Consider the following 23,306-nt stretch of genomic DNA (forward strand, 5'->3'; position numbering starts at 1 on the left):
CGGCTCTGCTTGAAAAGGGAGACTGTGTGCACCTAATAGTAGTGCACTCAGCATTGCCCATATATATTATTGGGATAGGAATAGTTGGAGAGCAGCCAAGCACTGTCTAAAATTATAGCCACGCCCCCATGCATGCTGGTCATGCCCACTGGTGGCATGGTGTGGTAAGCAGCCGTCTGGGGACATGGCAAACCCCCTGTGTGATATGGCCATGCCCCAGGTGTGACATGACCACGCCCCCGGTGTGACATGACCACGCCCCCTGTAACGCTACTGGGGACAGACATGTTGGGAGATATGATAGAGTGATTTACTGTAGAAAGAGGTACGACAAAGTAGAGTAAATTATAATGAGATTTATATTGACTGATCTTATTAAATAAAGGAAGAACCGTCAGATCCAGTGTAACCTGGAGATAAAGGCACCTTATATGTAACCCAAAATCAGGACCAGATAGCACAAGACTTATTAATGCTGGTGTACAGGGGAGATCTATCAGAATCTCTCCTCACTGTACAGTGCTTATCCAAAATTATAAATTAGCTTTCAAAGATCCTATGACAAAAATAATTACAAGAGAAGTAAAGAAAAGATTATAAAAAATTAAACCCTCCTTAACCCTATCTCCAGCGTTTGGGAAATTTAGGGGCAATCACCCCAAAACCTACTAAATCGACCCCAGTCCCCCAAACTTTCTCTGTCCAGCCATGGATCCGCCTATAATTACATCAGACCAGATATATATTTCACTGCTAAACTGAGGACAACTAGATAATGACATTTTGGTTGAAATATTTGGGGTTACACTAAACCGGGTGAAAGGAACTATGGGAAAAATTAGGGAAACTTTTCCCCCCATTTTTACTATTATTATTCGCCCATATAAGGCACATAAGAAAAAGATGTTTAATAAACAAAACAATATAATAATAATAATTATTATTATGTTTATAATAATAGAAACCATGGTGAGATAGTAGATTGCTCCAACTGCTCAATGGCCCTAGATTTGTACATTAGGTTTAATATGTATTGATTTCATAGGATGTACGTCATCCAATGAGTGGTAAACCTGAACATTCCGCTGCTTCAGTGGAAAGTAAATGGCGCCCTTCAAGCTAACACACAAGCTAACATATATTTGTGCTGTAGTAGACAAATTTTATCATTCCAATCATTACTGGTCTACTGACAAGATTATTAAGTATTTTAGGTTACTGTAGCAAGACAAGTTATCATGAATATATGTTTGTTTTTTTTTGTTTGTTTTTTATGTATTTATGTGCTCTTGTTAATGTTTAAATGATCGCATTGGCTGCATATTGGCCACGCTTGAAGTTTGTTTCTACAAGAACAGACGGGGAGATTCCTGAGTTGTAGTAAACGTTTGAATGTTCTTAATGGCGCCAAGTTGCATGTGATAATTAACGGTTTAGGCTGCACTAGGGTAATACGCTTGCAGCCCCCTCACCTTCCACGCTAGGCTAATACCCGAAAGGTAAACACGAACACATCTTTAATTTAAAATCCAACTTCCTTCATCCCTCCCCCCCCCCCCCACCGCCAATGTTTTTGTTCCCATATTTTCAAACTCAACTCTGTTCGGCTCTTAGAAGGGTCACAGCGATCTTTGCCCCTCATTTGTATTAAAATCAGAACTGTATAGCAGAACGGAGGGGTGAATGAGCGCCACTGAGTGTAACGCAGTGGAGGTGGCAGGGACTGTTGCGTCTGTCGCCATCCTTGTCTCTCCTACTCGCTCCTCAAGCACCCGCCCAAGGATGACTCATTGGGGTAAATGTATCAAGCTGAGAGTTTTCCGGTGGGTTTCAAAAACCAATCAGATTCTAGCTATCATTTATTAAGAACATTCTACAAAATCACAGCTAGAATCTGATTGGTTGCTATAGGCAACATCTCCACTTTTCAAACACACCAGAAAACTCTCAGCTTGATACATTTACCCCTTTGTCTTCAGCCCGTACCATAGGAATTCGACAAGATTAAAACCTTACTACATTTGTCTCTCATGATTCCTTTTTCACTTTTGAGAACAAATTTTCTCTAATATTTTAAAATGAAAATCAGTTTATACCTCTCCTCGTTACAATTTTTCACCACCAAAACATTGGCTTGCGCCCCCCTCTCCCCAAAAGCCTTGCACCCTGTAAATCTACTGGGTGATCAGTCCTGCTGTCTGTCTGTGTTTGAGTGTGTGTCTGTATTAGGGAATTTAGACTGTAAGCCCCAATGGGACAGGGACTGATGTGAGTGAGTTCTGTACAGCGCTGCGGAATTAGTGGCACTATGTAAATAAATGGTGATGATGATGATGATGAATATAACACTATATTCCCCATCTCTATCTTCCAGGTCACCCACATCTACCCCCGCTCTCTCTACACACACACACCCGCCTTTCCATAGTCTCTAGGCAGCTGTCAATCCAATGTTACAGCCTCTCAATGACTGCACATTACTAGAATTGAGAGCTTCATGGCTCGCTGCAGATTTCCCATCCAGACCTGGCTGAAATCACGGGGCAGCTTTCAGTCCAGATGTGTTACAATCCCTGACTAAATAAACATTTAGACCTGGACTTCTTCCAGATGCTGAATTATTCCTTTTCTAATGCAGTGGCTCCTGGGAGGGTCTCCTACCCCTGCAGTTCTAGACCAAGCTGAAACAACCTGTAGCCCTCCGGCTGCTGCAAAAACCCACAAGTCCCAGCATGCTGGCACTTGTAGTTCCACACCGCTTGCAGAGCTATATGTCTACCTCTGCTCTAGATATTTTTTCCTGTATTTCTCTTTTTAATCCTCCCATTCTCCCCTTCTCGCACCCCCCCTATTGTCCCTGCATCTGTGAGACCCTTTTGAATCTGCTGTAATTCAGATGGGGGGGGGGGGTCACATATAGTGGAAACTTAGAGGCATTACGCCCCCTCCCTGTGAGAGAGACACTGCCTGGGTTTTCTCAGTCCTGTAGCAGCTGTTTGTGAGAGACATCTCTGCTACCCCTGCAGTGTCCAGGGATTGCAAAAACAAAATTTTGAGCAGGGGATTGGCATGTAAGAAGCAGGCACAAGCCTGTCTACCGATAACATGAACCACCCCACTGCTTGCAAGAGAATGATGTAAAATTCACATATGAATAGGTTAATTCTCTCCCCACACTGCTAGCTACACCAAGCCTGTTCCATCTCACTGCATAGGCAGGGGAGGGAGGTCGCTGGCTACATCCCTGACTGTTAACTTTGCAGAAAGGAGTGAAGCAGGGACTGGAAGGTCCTTTATTCCTGAAATACAGCAAATAAAACCAGGTTCTGCCAGCAGATTGTACCTGCAGCGATGTCCTCCCCAGAACCCGTCGTCCCCTGCAGATCTTGGAATTCCTCTCACTCAGACACCAATGCTACACAGCTTCATCTTCAGACTGCATGGCAGAACTGAGAGGTGAGCTATCTTTTCTGTCTGCTGCTACTGCTGGGGCTTATCAAGGGTACCACTCTCCCCCTTAACTCCTAAATAATCCTAGAATATGCCTGTCTCGTCTGTAGAGCTGGATATTACTGGCTGAATGCGGTGGGGGGGTCTTTTATCCAAGCCCCTAATTCAGTGCTTGAATGAAGTCACTGTATTGCAATAGGGTTGCATTTTTTTTTCTCTCCTGCTGTGGGGCAAGGACATAATATTGTCTGTATCAATCGTACAGGTAGGTGGAAGTCAGAATAAATAGGAGAGAACTTTATGATGTCTCTCTGTTTATTAGGCTGATGGATATACATAGAAAAGGTGAGGTATTGTTGCTTATACGCAAATCCCAATAGAGGGGTCTCTGTGCTATTTCTACAGTGATCTAGCAGACCCTCTTCTGCAATACACTGTTTCGTCTCTCTCTCTCCCAAATATAAGGCAGCTTAGACTGGAGGGTTGGTGATGCTAGAGGAAATCTCTGCAACAGGATTATTTCATCTGTAATGGAAATTAAATGCTGTGTATGACTTTTATCAGGCTATAGGAAAAGAAGCATTAACTGTGTTAATAGGGGGAGCAGGGGCTAGTGCAGTAATGGGTTAAATTAATTTGAGCACAGGGGGGTTAATCATTTTAATTGCATATTATTCCTTAAAGTGCGCCAACCTTTAGGTTAGATGCGATTGTTTTCATGGGCTGAGAGGAAGCTTGTGATGTTCATTGCCCCCTCCACTAACAAAGCCATTAGCTGGGTTGATCTACTCTCAATAAGGCATTTAAATGCTCCTATTGTTGCGACAAGTGCATACCCCGCTACATTGATTTATCACCCCCTGTAGTTCTCCTCCTTCCTGCAAGACACAACAGTCTTCCATACTTCCCCTGGTAAAGAAAGAGAGAGGTCTGTTGTACCCAGCACCTCCCTCAGTCCTGGAGGTGGCTATAGGAGACACACAGCTGAATAATGTACAGCAGCAAAGCCCCTCCATAGCCAGCTCTGCAGGGGTTAAACAGACGTGCCCTCTCCTCCTCCTCCCTCCTCCTCCTGTTAGTGAAGTGGTGCACTGATGAGCATTTTTTGGGGCTAAGTGGATGCTGTTTTAAACTCCTTCTCTATTTGATGGTACTAAAGGAGCCTGATAACCTTTTGTAGATATCTGGGGGGTCAATTCCTGCTGGATATAGGGATGCAGGAGCTCAGTTTTGTTAGGTTGATCACTGTTGTGGATTTTGGAGAGTAAAAAAAAAACAACAACAAAAAAAAAACCCCATCAACAACCACCCCTTGGTTTTTGCTTACAGATCTGTCTTGCTCAGAGTGGATCCAGGTAGGAGAAGGGATAGAAGGGGATCTGGATGAGGCAAATCAGCTCTTGGTTATATCTCCTGCCTGTGTGTGCAAGGAGAAAAATCCAGGTCAGAAAACAACAAGCAATCGATCGTTTCAGTGATTTGGAGTGATATGAAGACTTGTGTTGACTCACTGGAGCTCCTGTACCAACAGATTTAATATTGGCATGGGTCTTGAAGGGATCCTGTTTCCGGATCACAGTTGATCCAAGAGGAGATCTCGTCGGTCTCGATGTGGATGTTATAAACCGGGAACATCTTGGCGTGGTCTGAATTTTTGGAGGAAATATCATCTGTAACTTTCCTCCTATACCTCCAGTCGTTTCTCCACATTGGCCATGGGATTGGAAATCTCCTAATTCTCTGTTGGACATCGTCCGTGTTGATATCTCCTGCCTCTTTGCCCTAAAACTGACATGTATGAGATGGAAAAGCAAGGATTGTTCAGTGCTATCTGTTACCTAATGCTGAATTCTCCCCTGTTCTTCTCTGTACACGGTGAGTACTCTACAAAATCCCTTCTATCCTCATCCAACGCCAGCTAATATCCAGCCTATGTAATAGCAACAGTCATTCTTATTTTTTGGGGGGATAGGAATCACTTACAATAGGCATTCAGCTTTACAGGTGCAGAATTAAATCACTGTTGCATTAGGAAGCAAGAATTAGAAATTCAAATGAGAGTTTTGAGCAATGTAGAGAACAATATAACGTCTGGATGCCTGTGAGAAAACTAGCCTGAAATATGTATATAATTGTGGGTGGTTTTACTGTAGGTAGTAATTGGGTCATTGTGCAGGTGGGAACATTTCAGTTTTGAGGGGGTCTATGTGCCCTTTGTTTTTTGTTTTTTTAGACAGCATAAAATGTCAGAGTGTATTTAACGTATGGATACATTGTTACAGTGGTATATTTGGGAGTACTGGTGCAGTATAAACGTCTTTTTTGTCTGGGTTCTTTTGTAGAGGGGACTGGTCTGCAGAAAAGGTGGTGGAGTGGGCGAAAGAGGGGGGGGGGGGGCTGTCATCATCAGTTAACGTAGGCAAAGATTGCTTTTCATGGAGAACCGGACAGGGATGCTGGGCAATATTGTATTGCTTCACTTTTTAATCCACTGGAGTCTAATTTAACAAACTGCTGGAGACCCAGGAGTATAGCTAGATCTGATTATTCCAGAGAACGGCCTGATCTTGTCTATTAATCTCTACTGTTAACCACCACCCCCCCCCCTCTTGTAATTCTGTCTTCTGCTCTCAGCCACATTCACTGAAGTTCCCAAAGATGTGACAATAAGGGAGGGAGATGACATAGAGATGCCTTGTGCTTTCCGTGCCAGGGGCTCCACATCATTTTCTTTGGAAATCCAATGGTGGTACCTTAAAGAGGCAGCCAGGGAAACGGCACTGGAACTAGCAATCACCGCCCCCGGGAGCAGGAACAAGGTAATGACTACTCTACATTTTCTGTACAGTAAGACACATGATTGACATCCCCCCCCCCCAAATGTTACTTGGACTCATGATCAATGCAAGCCACAGCCAATAGGAAGAGGGAGAGATTGGGCAATGAGTCATTAGAAGATAGTCAAAAGGCAACTCTCTAGTCCTCTTGTAGGGGAGGTCTCATCAAATCCTCCCTGCACCCCAAAATGAAAACACAGAGGAGCATCAAGATCTCTGTAGTCCCATTCCACTTCTAAAGCATAAATCCATTCTGACTGAACCACCAGGCAGCCTCCCAGTTCTGTAATTAGTTATTTAAATAGAAGTAAATAGATATTGACAGGCGGTATCACTGAACTAAATGTATGCAAGGAGAGGGCAGTCGCAGGAACAGAATGGATCTGGCTCTCTGGCTGCCAAAAGCCATCGCACAGGATGAGATGCTGCACTCAGCTCCCCCCCCCCCCCCCCCCTCCCCTCGCTGTAAATTGAGTATTTGCTATTTTGGAGATAGAAGTCAATTGACCCCTTTTTAATACAGGGACAGTACTTTGCTACAGCAATAATTTAAGTTTATATAATTTGGCCCACGTTCCCTGAGCAGGATCATCCAGCCGCAGTTAATTCACCATACAAGCTACCGAACATTATAATATATGTTATATATATTATACACACACACATATATATATATATATATATATATATATATATATATATATATATATGTCTGTGTTACTTACATTTAAATTCTGTATATACAGTTGACCCTCTGAAAAATCACAGAGCTAATATATAGGGATAGATAGATAGAGAAAAAAATTAATAAACCCTTCACATGTTGCAAAGTATATATATATATATATATATATATATATATATATATATATATATTTATATGTCATATATATGTAGTTGCAATATCCAAACCAGAACATTTTAACTTCTTCTCTCTTTTTTTATCCCTTACGCTTTGCTCCTCCCCATCTGTCTCTCCCTCTCTCTCCCTCTCCCTCTCCCTCTCTCTCCCTCTCTCTCCCTCTCCCTCTCTCTCCCTCTCTCTCCCTCTCCCTCTCTTTCTATCTTTCTCTCTCTCTCTCTCCCTCTCTTTCTATCTCTCTCCCTTTCTCCCTCTCTCTCCCTCTCTTTCTATCTCTCTCTCTCTCTCTCTCTCTCCCTCTCTCTCTCCCCCCCCTCTCTCTCCCTCTCTCTCCCTCTCTCTCCCTCTCCCCCTCTCGCTCTCTCTCTCTCTCTCCCTCTCGTCCTCTCTCTCTCTCTCTCCCTCTCTCTCTCTCTCCCTCTCTCTCTCTCCCTCTCTCTCTCTCTTTCTCTCTTTCACTGTCTCTTTCTCTCTCATACCTCTATTTCTCCTCAATATATCTCTCTACCCACCTATCTCACTGCAGCCCCAATACTGTCTCTTTTCCTCCTTCCCTCTAGGTTTTTGTCCCTCTGTCTCTTCCTCCATCTATCTCCATAACAGCCTCACTCAAATGCCTGCACACAGTATTGCTATCCTGCCATATAAAATCATATAGTGCATCATACAGATATTTATGTGGGTTCTCCCTGTCTATTTACTGTTGACACTCTCCATTGACTCTCTCTCTCTCTCTCTTTCTTCTTATCCACTCCCTCTCTTTCTCTCTCTCTCTCCCCCTCTGTCTCTTCCTGTCCTTCTCCCGAGTCCCAATACCCCCCTTCTCACATAATCTTTCCTATCACCCTTAGATTGTAAGCTCCTGGGATCATGCCCTGTTTGAGCCATTTACAGCTGTGTGCCTATGTATATCACGTACCACACAACACTGCAGACTACGTTAGATCTATCTGTATACCCTTATATCTATAATCTCCCTTTGTCACACACAACCTCTAATTCAGGCTCAAACCCAATATTTTCGTCACAATATTTTGTGCCCTGAGTCTATATTTCCCCTGTTGAGTGCAGCCCAGGCTGCTTCTATTAGTGGTGCAACTGTGCCAATACAAAAGACTATAACACATAGAAATGTATAATAAATGTTATTTTATTTGTGTGTATGTTTACGTTTAATATTTACACTTTAGACTGCAAACTGATGCAATGACTGTTTGTTTATTGTGTGGGAGGACAAGCTGACAATTGCAGCGGAGTCCTGATATTTATCCCTGTTACTTGCGTGTGTAAACACCATCCTAGCAGACCTATGGTGATTATTATAATGACAAGTCAACGCCGTTATACATCTACACCGTTGCTGGGCGTGCTGACGGCTTCACGCACCAGATGCCCTGATCGGGGTTATGCTGAATACGGCCCCTACTGCTAACTCCCTAGAAAAACTGTACCACAGCAACAAATGCATCATAACCTTAATATTTACCTTTTCTGTTACCTTTCAGGTCATTGTGAATAAGGATGGGACAAAAATCAGTGTAAGTCTTTTTTGCTTTTTTTAAAGAAAACAATTTTTTATAATGTTTGTATTCAACAATGATGTTCAGTGTGTTTAATATTATTACTTTTATTATTATAATAATATTATGATCTATGCAATCAGTGACCATTGCATTTCTTATAATGCAACCGAGAGGCCTCAGTCTTTAAATCCTCTTATCCCATGACCACAGAGAGGTCAGCCAAGATTGCCTGGCAAGCGATCTGTCACTCAACGGGTTAAAGAGGCCTGTAACCTCTTGGGTGCCGGAGGCACTATTTAACAGAACGCCGTATTGCAAAGAGACACAGCCTATATAAAAACACAAGCTCCAGTATTTTGCCTTGTGGCAGAATTCAGTGCAGAACGGTCCAAGGAGTGCAGGGGCAAACGCAGGATTTGTAGAGGGTGGGGTTTCCACACCATGCCGCCAGTGGGCGTCACCAGCATGCATGGGGGCGTGGCTATAATTTTAGACAGTGCTCGGCAGCCCTTCAACTCTCCCTATCCCTATAATATACATGGGCAATGCTGCGTGCACTACTGTTAGGGGCACGCAGCTCTCTCTTTTCGAGCAGAGCCGTGTGAAGCGGGGGCAGGGTCCAGCCACCTCAATTATACAGTGCCCCAGGCTTGGGGGGGGGTTTCCAGGCACTATGAACCCCCCCCCCCCTCCCCTCGGTTTGCCTATGCAGTGGGCTGTTTAAATGCAGCTTTGGTTGTTGGAAAGTGATTTTTGTTGCTGCAAAATGTAGCGTTCTCTGGAAAATAACAGCCTCCAAGAGCAGCGGAAGACCGGGATATTTCAAGTGTGTTTAGATGAATCCGCAGCCTCTGCGCTCACATCTCCATAATGTCACCACAAGCCTAGTAGAATCTCCGAGCAAACGTAGGAAAACGAGAGTTATTTATGATTGAAGATAGTGGCAATTGACTGCAGTGGGCATTTCTGATTAAATTTAAACAGGCTGCCGGTGTCGGGAGCCTGTGTGCAGCTACTGGGACTGTGTCGCTGAGCTGGAGATGGATTTTAGACAATTTGTGTGTGTAATATGCGGTCGGTGTTTTCAGCAGTGGACAAAGATGCGATAAAACATTAGATTTGGCCATAAATCTTTCGCTAGATTTTCCTCATGTGTGAAATGAGGGACTCTGAGCTTGGGAAGAGTTTTTCTTATACTGGATGGAAATAAAAGCAGGAGTAGAAAGAGGAAACGGCTTTCTGCGAAGGGAGATAAGTTCATATTAATAAGAGCAAGCGGACAAGCGGCATATTATTAGGGGATCAGAGCGGTCGTCTAAAATGCCAGTGATCCTTTTAATGCTTTTCTTCTTTGACTCTTGGATCGATGGTAAATGAGTTGGGCTTGAGTTAGGGATATTTGAGCAGGAAATCTCTCCAGCGTTAGGACTGGGAGAAAGGACAATGACAGGTCCATTATGCTTAGACAGCTTAAGCCACAATCACACAACGGGTACAAATGGCAAACACTTAAAATGACGATAAGATTTAAAAACTAGATGAAGGTGAGACCGTGGTCATGCAGAATACACAGGTCCTTTATTCATGGAAGAGAAATCAATACACCATCATCATCATCAGTTATTTATATAGCGCCACTAATTCCGCAGCGCTGTACAGAGAACTCACTCACATCAGTCCCTGCCCCATTGGAGCTTACACTCTAAATTTCCTAACAGACAGACAGACACGCAGACTAGGGTCAGTTTAATAGCAGCCAATTAACCTACCAGTATGTTTTTGGAGTGTGGAAGTATCGCAGATGGGAGTTTTGGGGATGGCCCTTAAGACAAAGTTGCCACACGGCGCCACTCAATGATTCATGGGATAGTGGGGTGAAACATGCAGCCCCCCATATCCCATGGATGACACAGGGCCTGTGTTATGACTCATGGCTCTTTCTGGCCTTCTGCCTTCGATGCTTAACATGTATGTACTAAGTCTGCAAGTGCCCAAGGCAGCTGCCTCTACTGCCTGCTCATTACTCCTGCCCTTCAGATAGGACAAGCAGCTTTTCCTCTGTTATTCAGAAATAATCCAATTCTACATTTAAATGGAGAGCGAGATCACAGTACAAGCCCTCATTGGTGTTGTTAATGAAATATTTAGCAGAATATGAGCGAAAGTGAAGACGATGTGACCTCTGTGTGTCTTCCAGGTGGGAACATTAAGACGTAATTCCTCATTCAACAATAATTTCATTACTAAGGCCCCCAGCGAAATCTATCCTTCCCTGCAATCACTATACCAACCATGTAGAGTATGAATTATAAATGTGCCTTGCATTTATTAGCTAATAGAGTGTTGGAGGACAGGTGCTTCTACTGGAAGGTCATGTTTAGGATGATATACTGGTGTATTTGCACATACTGGGCCTGATTCATCTTCAAACGCAATGTGAGCGCAACTTGTGTTTAAAAAAAACGCACGTCACTTATACGCATGTCCGCCCGTATTCGAATGCAAGCGGATCTCAAGATTCGCTTCCACTTGAATCTGGATGTAAGTACGTTACACCTTACCTGCCAGTTGTAATCAGCCAGAACAGACTACAGGGTATGTACATATATATATATATATATATATATATATATATAAGTTCACCCGTGCATGATACTCATGCATTCTAGTCAAATCAAGATGCTTAAGGTCTTAAAAAGGTTCTTGTCATGCATTTGGGCCTATCCCAGGCCTCCTCAGGGGAAGATCGTTACTTCCTGACGCAAGCGTTTTTTTTAATGTGTGTTCATGAGGTAAAATTACCTCACGAAAATGAGTTTGAGCCCTCAACTTGTAAATTTAGCCTTTACTACCCCTCCCACGGGGGGAAGGGGGGATGATGGAAGTTAACTGACTTGACTATTCTAATTTTTTTGTCAAATAATGTCAGTATACCAAATTTCAGGTCAATTGGATGAGCCCTTTCTGAGAAAATAGTTTTTTCCACACACACACACACACTAACGCACGCCTCTACACATGTGTGTTCATGAGGTAAAATTACCTCACGAAAATGAGTTTGAGCCCTACCAAATTTCAGCCCTTTTTGAAATTTTTTTCCCACACACACTAAGAATTTAGTAGGTCAGTGTATAACTCTGCCCAGCAGGTGGCGCTGCAACTTGTTTGTTTTTTTTTCCCACACGCACAGACGCCACTAAGCATTTATATATTAGATAAAGACTCATCAGAGCACGTGCAAGAAAAAAAACATTTTATAAAACAAATGAACAACTCTTTAATACCACAATCATTCATAAAAATAATTGTAAAAAATATTTTTCTTTGGTATATTTTCTCCCTTCCCCCGTTCCCCCCTTTCGAAACGCAGGCAGTGGCGCCAGTTGCGTTTAGACATAAATTGCACGCAAGACCGTTCACTGGCGTAACGTTCTGGTGCACCCGCAGAGCTTTTTCACGCAAATGGACTTACGCCCGCTGATGAATCTGGCCCACTGTGAACTGTTCACAATACGGACCACCCACCCTTCTTAATGACATGCTTTACTAAATAGACTCCTCCCTTTCGTCATACCCACCCATCTCCTACAAGGTTTATTTATTTGTATTATTAATTTTTGTCATTGTTTGGGGTTATAAAGTTCAGTTGAGAAGAGGTATCTGTGCCGTTCTTCCCCTGGGTTGATATCTGTGTAGAGATAGATAGATAACTCTCTCCCTCTCATTATTACGCTTGATTAATGATTGTGACCCGATAGCAGGAAAGGTTTGTAGATAGGACACCTCTGAGTAGCTGCGGTGCAGACACTGCAGGAATGAAATGTAAGTGTAGTTCATCTGAAATTAGGGCTCTCTATGTGAGTCACGGAAGATCTTTGTCTCAAATGAGTTGGTTAGATGTGAATATATCTCATAGGTAATCATTTACTGGCCTCTCACACTTACAGTCCTGGCTGTAATATAAATTATCATGCTACAAGTATGGCTTCCCCTCTGTATTCAAACACAACTTTTATAGGGGGTAATCCCTCATTTTTGGGTGAAAAATTAGTTTTCCCTCTGACACTGAGGGTAGAATTATAAAAACCTTCGAAAACGGAAAAGTGGAGGCGTTGTTCATAGCAGCCAATCAGACTCTAGCTCTCATTTATCTAGTACATTGTAGAACATGATAGCTGGAATCTGATTGGTTGCTATGAACAAAATCTCCACTTTTAAGTTTTAGAAGGTAGGTAAGCATTGTTACAAAGCAATGAGGAAGGCAAGTCGGATGCTTGGTTGTATAGGGAGAGGAATCAGTAGCAGAAAGAAGTAATAATACCACTGTATAGGTCATTGGTACGGCCTCATCTAAAATACTGTGTTCAGTTCTGGAGGCCATATCTCCAGAAGGATATAAATACATTACAGACTGTACAAAGATGGGCAACTAAAATGGTGCATGGTCTACAGCACAAAACTTACCCGGAAAGACTAAAAGATCTTAATATGTATAGTTTGGAGCAGAGAAGGGAACAGGGGACATGATAGAAACTTACATATATATCACGGGTTATAACAAGTTACAGTAGCGAAACATTCTACAAAGGAAGAGAAGTATTAGAACACGAGGACATGCACTGACACTGGGGGGAAGAGAAGTATTAGAACACGAGGACATGCACTGACACTGGGGGGAAGAGAAGTATTAGAACACGAGGACATGTACTGACACTGGAGGGACGTAGGGTCAGAAGAAATGTGAGGAATAACTACTTCACAGAAAGGGTAGTGGATACGTGGAATATCCTCCCATAAGAGATGGTAGAGGGTAATACAGTAGAGCAATATAAACATGCTTGGGATAGACATAAGAATATTCTTACAAAGAACTAAGGATCAAATAGGGTTTGAGGTTACCATAGGCTAGAAAATGGGCAGATTATTTGGGCCAAGTGGTTCTTATCTGCTATCAAATTCTATGTTTCTAAGGTTTGATAAATCTACCCCTTAAAGATTATGAAAGAGATCTTAAACTTTAATATGTAAAACTCACACCTCTCCCCATTTTGGAGGGACACTCTTGAATTGTGTGCCTCCAAAGGACACTCAGGGGTAAATGTATCAAGCTGAGAGTTTTCTGGTGGGTTTGAAAAGTGGAGATGTTGCCTATAGTAACCAATCAGATTCTAGCTGTCATTTATTTAGTGCATTCTACAAAATGACAGTTAGAATCTGATTGGTTGCCATAGGCAACATCTCCACTTTTTCAAACCCGCAGTTTAGTAAATATGTCCCCTAGCGTCTAATATACAATCACCTGAACCATTTTCCTACCAGGGGTCCTGTTAGGTGGTGCACGGTCCTGCATGCATGGTCTGCAGAGCCCAGCAGGAAACTGTCCTATGAAGTGGTATTTAACTATCCCTTGGCCTTGCTTTAAGTGGTCTTTTCCCAAATCCCCTTGAAACCCACCAACCAGAGTGACACTGTATCTCTCAGCTCTGTCATGTTGAATTTAACTTTTTTTAGTTCAAAATCACACAGCAGGACCGATTCATTAAGGGACATAAACGACGATGTCGTGCGTATAATCCGCACAGTTACTCTACGCATGCCCAGAACCCAACCATACGCCACAGAACGCAGCCACGTTCAATTCATCTTCGAATGCAAAGGACACTTGCTGCAGCCTACGATTTCAGGGAAGGAAAGGGGCGAAGAATGGGCGTATGCCCGTAGTTAATGTACAGTCAGGGCGTGTCAAGCTCGAGTGCCCGCAGCAGTGTCCGGTTCCAGCTCTGGGCATCTCAAAGGTCCTTGTATTTTAGCCGTATCACTTGCTCCAGCTACCGGTCTAGTCGAAGTGCCGATTACTAGTGATGACGGCCGCATATGCCCTGCTAGAACATGTGTTTGAAATCAGGAGCGACTGTGGAAAAAAACATTTTAAATACAGTAGACATTAATAACATAATATATGTATTTCATGGAAAAAAAAACCCTTTATTTTTTTAATATTTTGACATTAATGACTATCTTACGGAATTTGCTGGCGCTATATAAATAAATGTTGATGATGATGATGATCTTACTAACATGGAATATTAATTGTATAGTTTCTTTCATTTTCGTCATGACGCATCTTCACATCTGCTCCTTGTTGAATGGGGACCAGCATGCGTCCAACTCACGCGCCTTTGTGTTGCGTCTGTTGTTACAATGTTGCAATACTGTCTGTTTAGAATTAGAATGTTGGGATTCCGTGACGCGAGCTGATGTGATGTTAATGTTGCAGACTGTCCGGGTGCAAGGCAACGACATCTCCCACCGGCTGAGGCTCTCCAACGTCCGGAAGCAGGACGAGGGGATCTACGAGTGCCGGGTGTCGGACTATGGAGACGATGAGACTCAGGAACACAAAGCCCAGGCGATGCTTCGGGTCATTTCCCGTTTCTCTCCGCCCGACATGCAGGCAGCAGAGGCTGTCTCCCACATCCAGAGCAGTGGGCCCCGCAGGAATAACCCCGGCAATAGAGCCACCCCGGAGCCTGGAAACAAGCGCCCCATCCCTCCAGGACAGAGCCTGGCTGCATCGCCAGCCACTGCAGCATCCTCCTCCGCTTCCCCAGCCCCTGGAAAAGCAGCCATCCTGCGGCAGCAGCACGGGTCTGGTGAGTTTACCGCTGTACCACACTGCCATCTAGTGGAGGTTACTGATCACTGCCACTCAATGCTTGCCAGAAGAAAATTGAGATGAGTTGATTGAGTCATAGGGAGGATTTGCTGAATATTGTAAATATTTTAAAAACTGTTGAATATTTTACCATGTAACAAAAAATAATAAGGTGAACATCTGTAGCCATTTATCATTATTGATTCCATTTTTGTCAGTTATGGGAAATAATAAGATATTTATGGTGCATTTGTGTGAAAGAGTCTCAGCAGTTATTGATTTAAAAGCTACATATTGAGATAAAACATAGAATATCTAATAGATTAGATAATAGTAGGTCTGATGTTTCCCATGTAAAATTCTTTATATATTATTGTTGTTGTTGTTGTTGTTGTTGTTGTTGTTGTTGTTGTTGTTGTTGTTGTTGTTGTTGTTGTTTATTGCTGTTGTTGTTGTTAACATTATTATTATATCCTTAACGGGGACAATCCATTTAATCTTTTATTTATTTTATGTACATATTTATTTATATATTATTTATATTCACATAACCAATTAATAATAAGATGATCTGAACAGCATTGCTGTTAACTTTTCTGGTACCTTGGAGTAAAAAAAAAAAAAAAAATATATACAGATCTCCCCACTTCCCTATTCACTATTTAGGATTTGGGAGCCAGCCAGGAGCACTGATAGATTTTCATGTAGTTGCAACAATGCTGCTAATCTGTACATGGCGATTTGAGCAGGAAGAGAGGGAGAGTCCATAATGGAGCGTTTGTCTTCTCACTGGGCATGTCTGTGGGAGAATTGTATATATCAGTTTAATCCTGAATACCCCAAGATATGCAAAGAGAGCAGGAGTATTAACCCTGTAAACAAGAACGTAGAATTCAGACCAACTGAAACATTTAAACTCACATTTACAATTAGGGGTATATTTTACTAAACTGCAGGTTTGAAAAAGTGGAGATGTTGCCTATGGCAACCAATCAGATTCTAGTTATCATTTATTTAGTACATTGTACAAAATGACAGCTAGTATCTGATTGGTTGCTATAGGCAACATCTCTACTTTTCCTTTCTGAATACTAGTAGCATATTTAGGGGTAGATTAACTCTTAAAAGGAAATGTTGAGGAGTTGCCCATAGCAACCAATCAGATTCTAGCTGTCATTTATCTAGTACATTCTATAACATGATAGATAGATTGGTTGCTATGGGCAACACCTCCGCTTTTCCTTTTTAGAATTATTAGATGTGTCCTTTATCTGTGTATGGAACAAGCTAGTGTGGATATTTTGTATAATAATGTACCACTGTGGCTGACAGAAGTCTTTGTCCAAAACAATAAGCCAAAATTAGTATCAATAAAGCACCTGAACCAGATGACTTACACCCATGGGTGCTCAGGGAACTTAGGAGTGCTATTGCCAAACCCATATTTATCATTTTTAAAGACTTTCCTCATAATTGATGTAGAACCTATGGAATGGCAAAAAGCAAATGTGATACTGATTTTTCATAAAGGGATTGAGGTCTTTGCCTGGTAACTATAGTCCAGTAAATGTAACATCTATATCTTAGTTGTTAATGGACCGCACTCAAGAACTTGTTTGAGAAAATTGTTTACTCAAACACTAGCTGGCGCTAGGTTATACGGTAGTACCTGGATATATTACAATCACGATAAGACAAGGTACTGCGTGGATAAATAAAGTTATGAATTTGGGGGTTACAAATATGCAGCAGATTACACCTTAGCTGGGACACTATTGGGTGACTCTATAATGTAGAAGCATGCAGGTATATTTGTAGATCACAGATTTCGCCTGAGCACACAATGTCAATCAGCTGCCTCTAGAGCCAGCAGGATATTATCATGTATTAAAGAGAGGCAAAGAATCAAGTGATAGAAGTATCATTTTGTCCCTTTATAACCTATTAGGGAGATCTGGGTGGAAGGCAGAGAAGGGCAACAAAATGAATTAGTGGTATCTACGTTCCCAGTTATCATCAACCACTGTCAGAGTTAAATTAGAGATGACTAGTGATGATATGGTCATTGCACATAAATATATTAGTGGCCCACACTGAGGATTCTGTGGCCATCTGTTCAGTTTAAGGTCTCCACAGAGGATACAAGGCCACCACTTATGGCTGCAAGAAAGAGATTTAGGGGTAGAGTTACTAAACTGCGGGTCTGAAAAAGTGGAAAAGCCTATAGCAACCAATCAGATTCTAGCTGTCATTTTGTAGAACGTACTAAATAAATGATAAATGGAATCTGATTGGTTGCTATAGGCAACAGGGCCACTTTTTTAAACCCGCAGTTTAGTAAATATACCCCTAAATCTCCAGCTATCAACAGATTGTCAAACTGTGAATATATTTCTACTGATACTGTAGAAAACATTAAGAAATGGTTGGGAGTTTGATATTAATAACAATATAGTATTTAGATCCAGGGAAGTATTTTGAGTTCTTCCCGTCTTAAGGCAAATTGCTCTATGTTTTACATTGTTGTTTTTCTTCCTCTGGATCAACTCATTTTTTGAAGATAATAAGTTGGATATATGTATTATGTAACAGTTTTATAATGTTTCCAAATGTATATGATAAAGTTCCAGTATTAATTTGAGATGTAACTTGCAACATATATTATATTTGCAATTTGAATGTGATACAGTATCAACTCAGAGCAACCTATCGTCATATGTAGATTAATTACCACTATCCAATCACAGGGCAATGATAGACGGTGTTAGATAGATAGATAGATAGATGGTTTCCATTAAAAAACCTGAAATGATTTTGCTGTGAGATGCAATGACGTGTCCACTAGTGTGAGATTATCATATTAAGGAGAGGGCTGTATATACTCTGTGCTGCTGGAGGACGCTGCTCCTTCCACTATATAACGCTCAGTCTGTGGCTTCCTGCTGCCTCCATTCCCTCCTCACATCATGTCACTGCCCCTGTCACATGCAGCCCTGTCCTCCCTAACACATCACTAATCTCCTGATATACTCTGTGCTGCTGGGGACCCTGCTCCTTCCACTATATAACTCTCAGTCTGTGGCTTCCTGCTGCCTCCATGCCCCTCCTCACATCATGTCACTGCCCCTGTCACATGCAGCCCTGTCCTCACTAACACATCACTCATCTCCTGATATACTCTGTGCTGCTGGGGGACCCTGCTCCTCCCACTATATAACTCTCAGTCTGTGGCGTCCTGCTTCCTCCATTCCCCTCCTCACATCATGTCACTGCCCCTGTCACATGCAGCCCTGTCCTCACTAACACATCACTCATCTCCTGATATACTCTGTGCTGCTGGGGGACCCTGCTCCTTACACTATATAACTCTCAGTCTGTGGCTTCCTGCTGCCTCCATTCCCCTCCTCACATCATGTCACTGCCCCTGTCACATGCAGCTCTGTCCTCACTAACACATCACTCATCTCCTGATATACTCTGTGCTGCTGGGGACCCTGCTCCTTACACTATATAACTCTCAGTCTGTGGCTTCCTGCTGCCTCCATTCCCCTCCTCACATCATGTCACTGCCCCTGTCACATGCAGCCCTGTCCTCACTAACACATCACTCATCTCCTGATATACTCTGTGCTGCTGGGGGACCCTGCTCCTTACACTATATAACTCTCAGTCTGTGGCTTCCTGCTGCCTCCATGCCCCTCCTCACATCATGTCACTGTCCCTGTCCCATGCAGCTCTGTCCTCACTAACACATCACTCATCTCCTGATATACTCTGTGCTGCTGGGGGACCCTGCTCCTTCCACTATATAACTCTCAGTCTGTGGCTTCCTGCTGCCTCCATTCCCTCCTCACATCATGTCACTGCCCCTGTCACATGCAGCCCTGTCCTCACTAACACATCACTCATCTCCTGATATACTCTGTGCTGCTGGGGGACCCTGCTCCTTCCACCATATAGCTCTCAGTCTGTGGCTTCCTGCTGCCTCCATTCCCCTCCTCACATCATGTCACTGCCCCTGTCACATACAGCCCTGTCCTCACTAACACATCACTCATCTCCTGATATACAATGTGCTGCTGGTGACCCTGCTCCTTCTACTATATAACTCTCAGTCTGTGACTTCCTGCTGCCTCCATTCCCCTCCTCACATCATGTCACTGCCCCTGTCACATGCAGCCCTGTCCTCACTGACACATCACTCATCTCCTGATATACTCTGTGCTGCTAGTGACCCTGCTCCTTCCACTATATAACTCTCAGACTGTGGCTTCCTGCTGCCTCCATTCCCCTCCTCACATCATGTCACTGCCCCTGTCACATGCAGCTCTGTCCTCACTAACACATCACTCATCTCCTGATATACTCTGTGCTGCTGGGGGACCCTGCTCCTTCCACTATATAACTCTCAGTCTGTGACTTCCTGCTGCCTCCATTCCCCTCCTCACATCATGTCACTGCCCCTCTCACATGCAGCCCTGTCCTCACACATCACTCATCTCCTGATATACTCTGTGCTGCTGGTGACCCTGCTCCCTCCACCATATAGCTCTCAGTCTGTGGCTTCCTGCTGCCTCCATTCCCCTCCTCACATCATGTCACTGCCCCTGTCACATGCAGCCCTGTCCTCACTAACACATCACTCATCTCCTGATATACTCTGTGCTGCTGGGGGACCCTGCTCCTTCCACTATATAACTCTCAGTCTGTGACTTCCTGCTGCCTCCATTCCCCTCCTCACATCATGTCACTGCCCCTGTCACATGCAGCCCTGTCCTCACTAACACATCACTCATCTCCTGATATACTCTGTGCTGCTGGTGGACCCTGCTCCTTCCACTATATAACTCTCAGTCTGTGACTTCCTGCTGCCTCCATTCCCCTCCTCACATCATGTCACTGCCCCTGTCACATGCAGCCCTGTCCTCACTAACACATCACTCATCTCCTGATATACTCTGTGCTGCTGGGGGACCCTGCTCCTTCCACTATATAACTCTCAGTCTGTGACTTCCTGCTGCCTCCATTCCCCTCCTCACATCATGTCACTGCCCCTCTCACATGCAGCCCTGTCCTCACACATCACTCATCTCCTGATATACTCTGTGCTGCTGGGGACCCTGCTCCTTCCACCATATAGCTCTCAGTCTGTGGCTTCCTGCTGCCTCCATTCCCCTCCTCACATCATGTCACTGCCCCTGTCACATGCAGCCCTGTCCTCACTAACACATCACTCATCTCCTGATATACTCTGTGCTGCTGGGGACCCTGCTCCCTCCACCATATAGCTCTCAGTCTGTGGCTTCCTGCTGCCTCTATATAACTCTGTTATTTCATGATTCAGCACATGTATTCTCTTTATGTAACAATTGTTTTGCATTGTTTTGACTGCTGCCACCACGGCCATTAACAGTTGATCATCTAGTAGATAAAACCGGCACATTCAGACTAATCCTTGTATCAGTAACAATCCGGTGGTTCGAGTTTAGAGCCAGTGCCGAAAAGTCACTTTTTGTCTATTTAAATTTTAAATATCCACTGATGTGATTGAAATTCCCGGCCCTCGGGGCCTCCCGCCAGAGTACAAAGTGCGGCCAGACAGTATTTAAAATGAATAATTAATATCACAAACAGTGTCGTTTGCCTCTCAGCTCTCCGCGGGAATCCCAGCAGCCGGGGGTGATAAGATGAGAGCCCCGTTGGCTCTGGTCTCTTTCCAGTACGATCAGCCCGCTGGGCTGTGTTTTCTTATGTGAATGAAATCCCCTTAATATTCCTAATAAACAAACCACGGGGAATAACACTTTAAAGGAGAACTATCACCAATATATTTTTTAATAATGTTCTGAGAAATTAAATATAAGTGAATATTAACATATATTTCATTACAAAAACTTGCTTGGTTTTCAGGATAGTTGAGGACTGATTCATGTAAATTCCGATATGTGTCGTGTTTTGCGTAAAATCGCTCTGCGCGTCCCCATAAACGTTCAATTCAAAGGACCCTTACTACAGGGGCGGAACGGGGATGGGGGGGGGTGTAGGGGAGTGTATGCACGTAGTCAATGTACAGTAAGGACGTGCCAAGCTGGAGCGCACGCAGCAGCGTCCAATTCAAGCTCTCCTGATATACTCTGTGCTGCTGGGGACCCTGCTCCTTCCACTATATAACTCTCAGTCTGTGGCTTCCTGCTGCCTCCATTCCCCTCCTCACATCATGTCACTGCCCCTGTCACATGCAGCCCTGTCCTCACTAATACATCACTCATCTCCTGATATACTCTGTGCTGCTGGGGGACCCTGCTCCTTCCACTATATAACTCTCAGTCTGTGGCTTCCTGCTGCCTCCATTCCCCTCCTCACATCATGTCACTGCCACTGTCACATGCAGCCCTGTCCTCACTAATACATCACTCATCTCCTGATATACTCTGTGCTGCTGGGGGACCCTGCTCCTTCCACTATATAACTCTCCGTCAGTGGCTTCATGCTGCCTCCATTCCCCTCCTCACATCATGTCACTGCCCCAGTCACATGCAGCTCTGTCCTCACTAATACATCACTCATCTCCTGATATACTCTGTACTGCTGGAGGACCCTGCTCCTTCCACTATATAACTCTCAGTCTGTGGCTTCCTGCTGCCTCCATTCCCCTCCTCACATCATGTCACTGTCCCTGTCACATGCAGCTCTGTCCTCACTAACACATCACTCATCTCCTGATATACTCTGTGCTGCTGGGGACCCTGCTCCTTCCACTATATAACTCTCAGTCTGTGGCTTCCTGCTGCCTCCATTCCCCTCCTCACATCAAGTCACTGCCCCTGTCACATGCAGCCCTGTCCTCACTAATACATCACTCATCTCCTGATATACTCTGTTCTGCTGATGGACTCTGCTCCTTCCATTATATAACACTCAGTCTGTGGCTTCCTGCTGCTTCCATTCCCATCCTCACATCATGTCACTGCCCCTGTCACATGCAGCCCTGTCCTCACTAACACATCACTCGTCTCCTGATATACTCTGTGCTGCTGGGGACCCTGCTCCTCCCACTATATAACTCTCAGTCTGTGACTTCCTGCTGCCTCCATTCCCATCCTCACATCATGTCACTACCCGTCACATGCAGCTCTGTCCTCACTAACACAGCAGCGTCCAATTCAAGCTTTGGGCATCTCTAAGGTCTGTGTTTTTCTGCCGTATCACTAGCACCAGCTACAGGTCTGGTTTAAGGGCCGATTACTAGTGATGACGGCTGTGTATGCAGCTAGAACATGTGTACACAGCTATAACATGTGTTTGCAATCAGGAGCAACTGTAAAAATGTATTTTATGTACAGTAGACGTTAATAACATCCTAATAAATGTATTTTATTGAAGGGGGTGGAATGAAAAATAATATATTTATTTTATTAAAGTTTTGTAATTAATGACTATATTAGTAACAGGTGACATTACTTGAATGCATTTTTTTTTCTGTGCATTCATTTGTGACTTTATATTCCACATATGTATTGGACGTATCCTGCAGTGTATTGTCTGTTAGAGCAGAGCGGACCTAGACCCGTATTCATCACCAGACGTATCTTCACATCCGCTCCTTGTTGAACACGGACGTGTGTTACCCGATTTATGTCCGTTTGTTTTGCGAACATTAATGAATCAGGCCCTGAATGTTTTGTGCAGTTCCGTCTCCTTTTCTGTATTCTAATATCTGTTTAGAGCATTTATTCTTAAATATTTACATCATGCACTGTACCACATACTTTCTTACCCTCCCGGAATATCTTGGAGGCTCCCGAATTTTGAGAAAGTGAAGTAAGCCACCCTCCCAGACTACTCCTCTCCATCTTTGTGTCATCATAGCCCCGACAATCTTACCAACGGGTGTATTTACTAAACGGCGGGTTTGAAAAAGTGGAGATGTTGCCTATAGCAACCAATCAGATTCTAGTAATCATTTATTTAGAACATTC

General features: G+C 43.6%; 1 protein-coding gene across 2 annotated transcripts in view; it reads left to right on the forward strand.

Annotated features, from left to right (window-relative positions):
- Positions 1-3,006: 3,006 nt before the first annotated feature.
- VSTM2B (V-set and transmembrane domain containing 2B) overlaps positions 3,007-23,306 on the forward strand; it is a 46,920-nt gene continuing 26,620 nt past the window's right edge. Inside the window, exons 1-5 of one of the 2 annotated variants that reach the window (XM_075189225.1) lie at positions 3,007-3,456; positions 4,780-5,325; positions 6,085-6,269; positions 8,655-8,687; positions 14,950-15,325. In XM_075189225.1, coding sequence (XP_075045326.1) covers positions 5,244-5,325; positions 6,085-6,269; positions 8,655-8,687; positions 14,950-15,325 — 676 coding nt within the window. In that variant the 5' untranslated portion in view covers positions 3,007-3,456; positions 4,780-5,243. Of the gene's footprint in view, positions 3,457-3,660; positions 3,716-4,779; positions 5,326-6,084; positions 6,270-8,654; positions 8,688-14,949; positions 15,326-23,306 lie in introns of those variants that run through there. The other variant, XM_075189226.1, reaches the window with a different exon arrangement.

This window comes from Mixophyes fleayi, chromosome 10 (assembly GCF_038048845.1).
Source record: "Mixophyes fleayi isolate aMixFle1 chromosome 10, aMixFle1.hap1, whole genome shotgun sequence".
NCBI lineage: Eukaryota > Metazoa > Chordata > Amphibia > Anura > Limnodynastidae > Mixophyes > Mixophyes fleayi.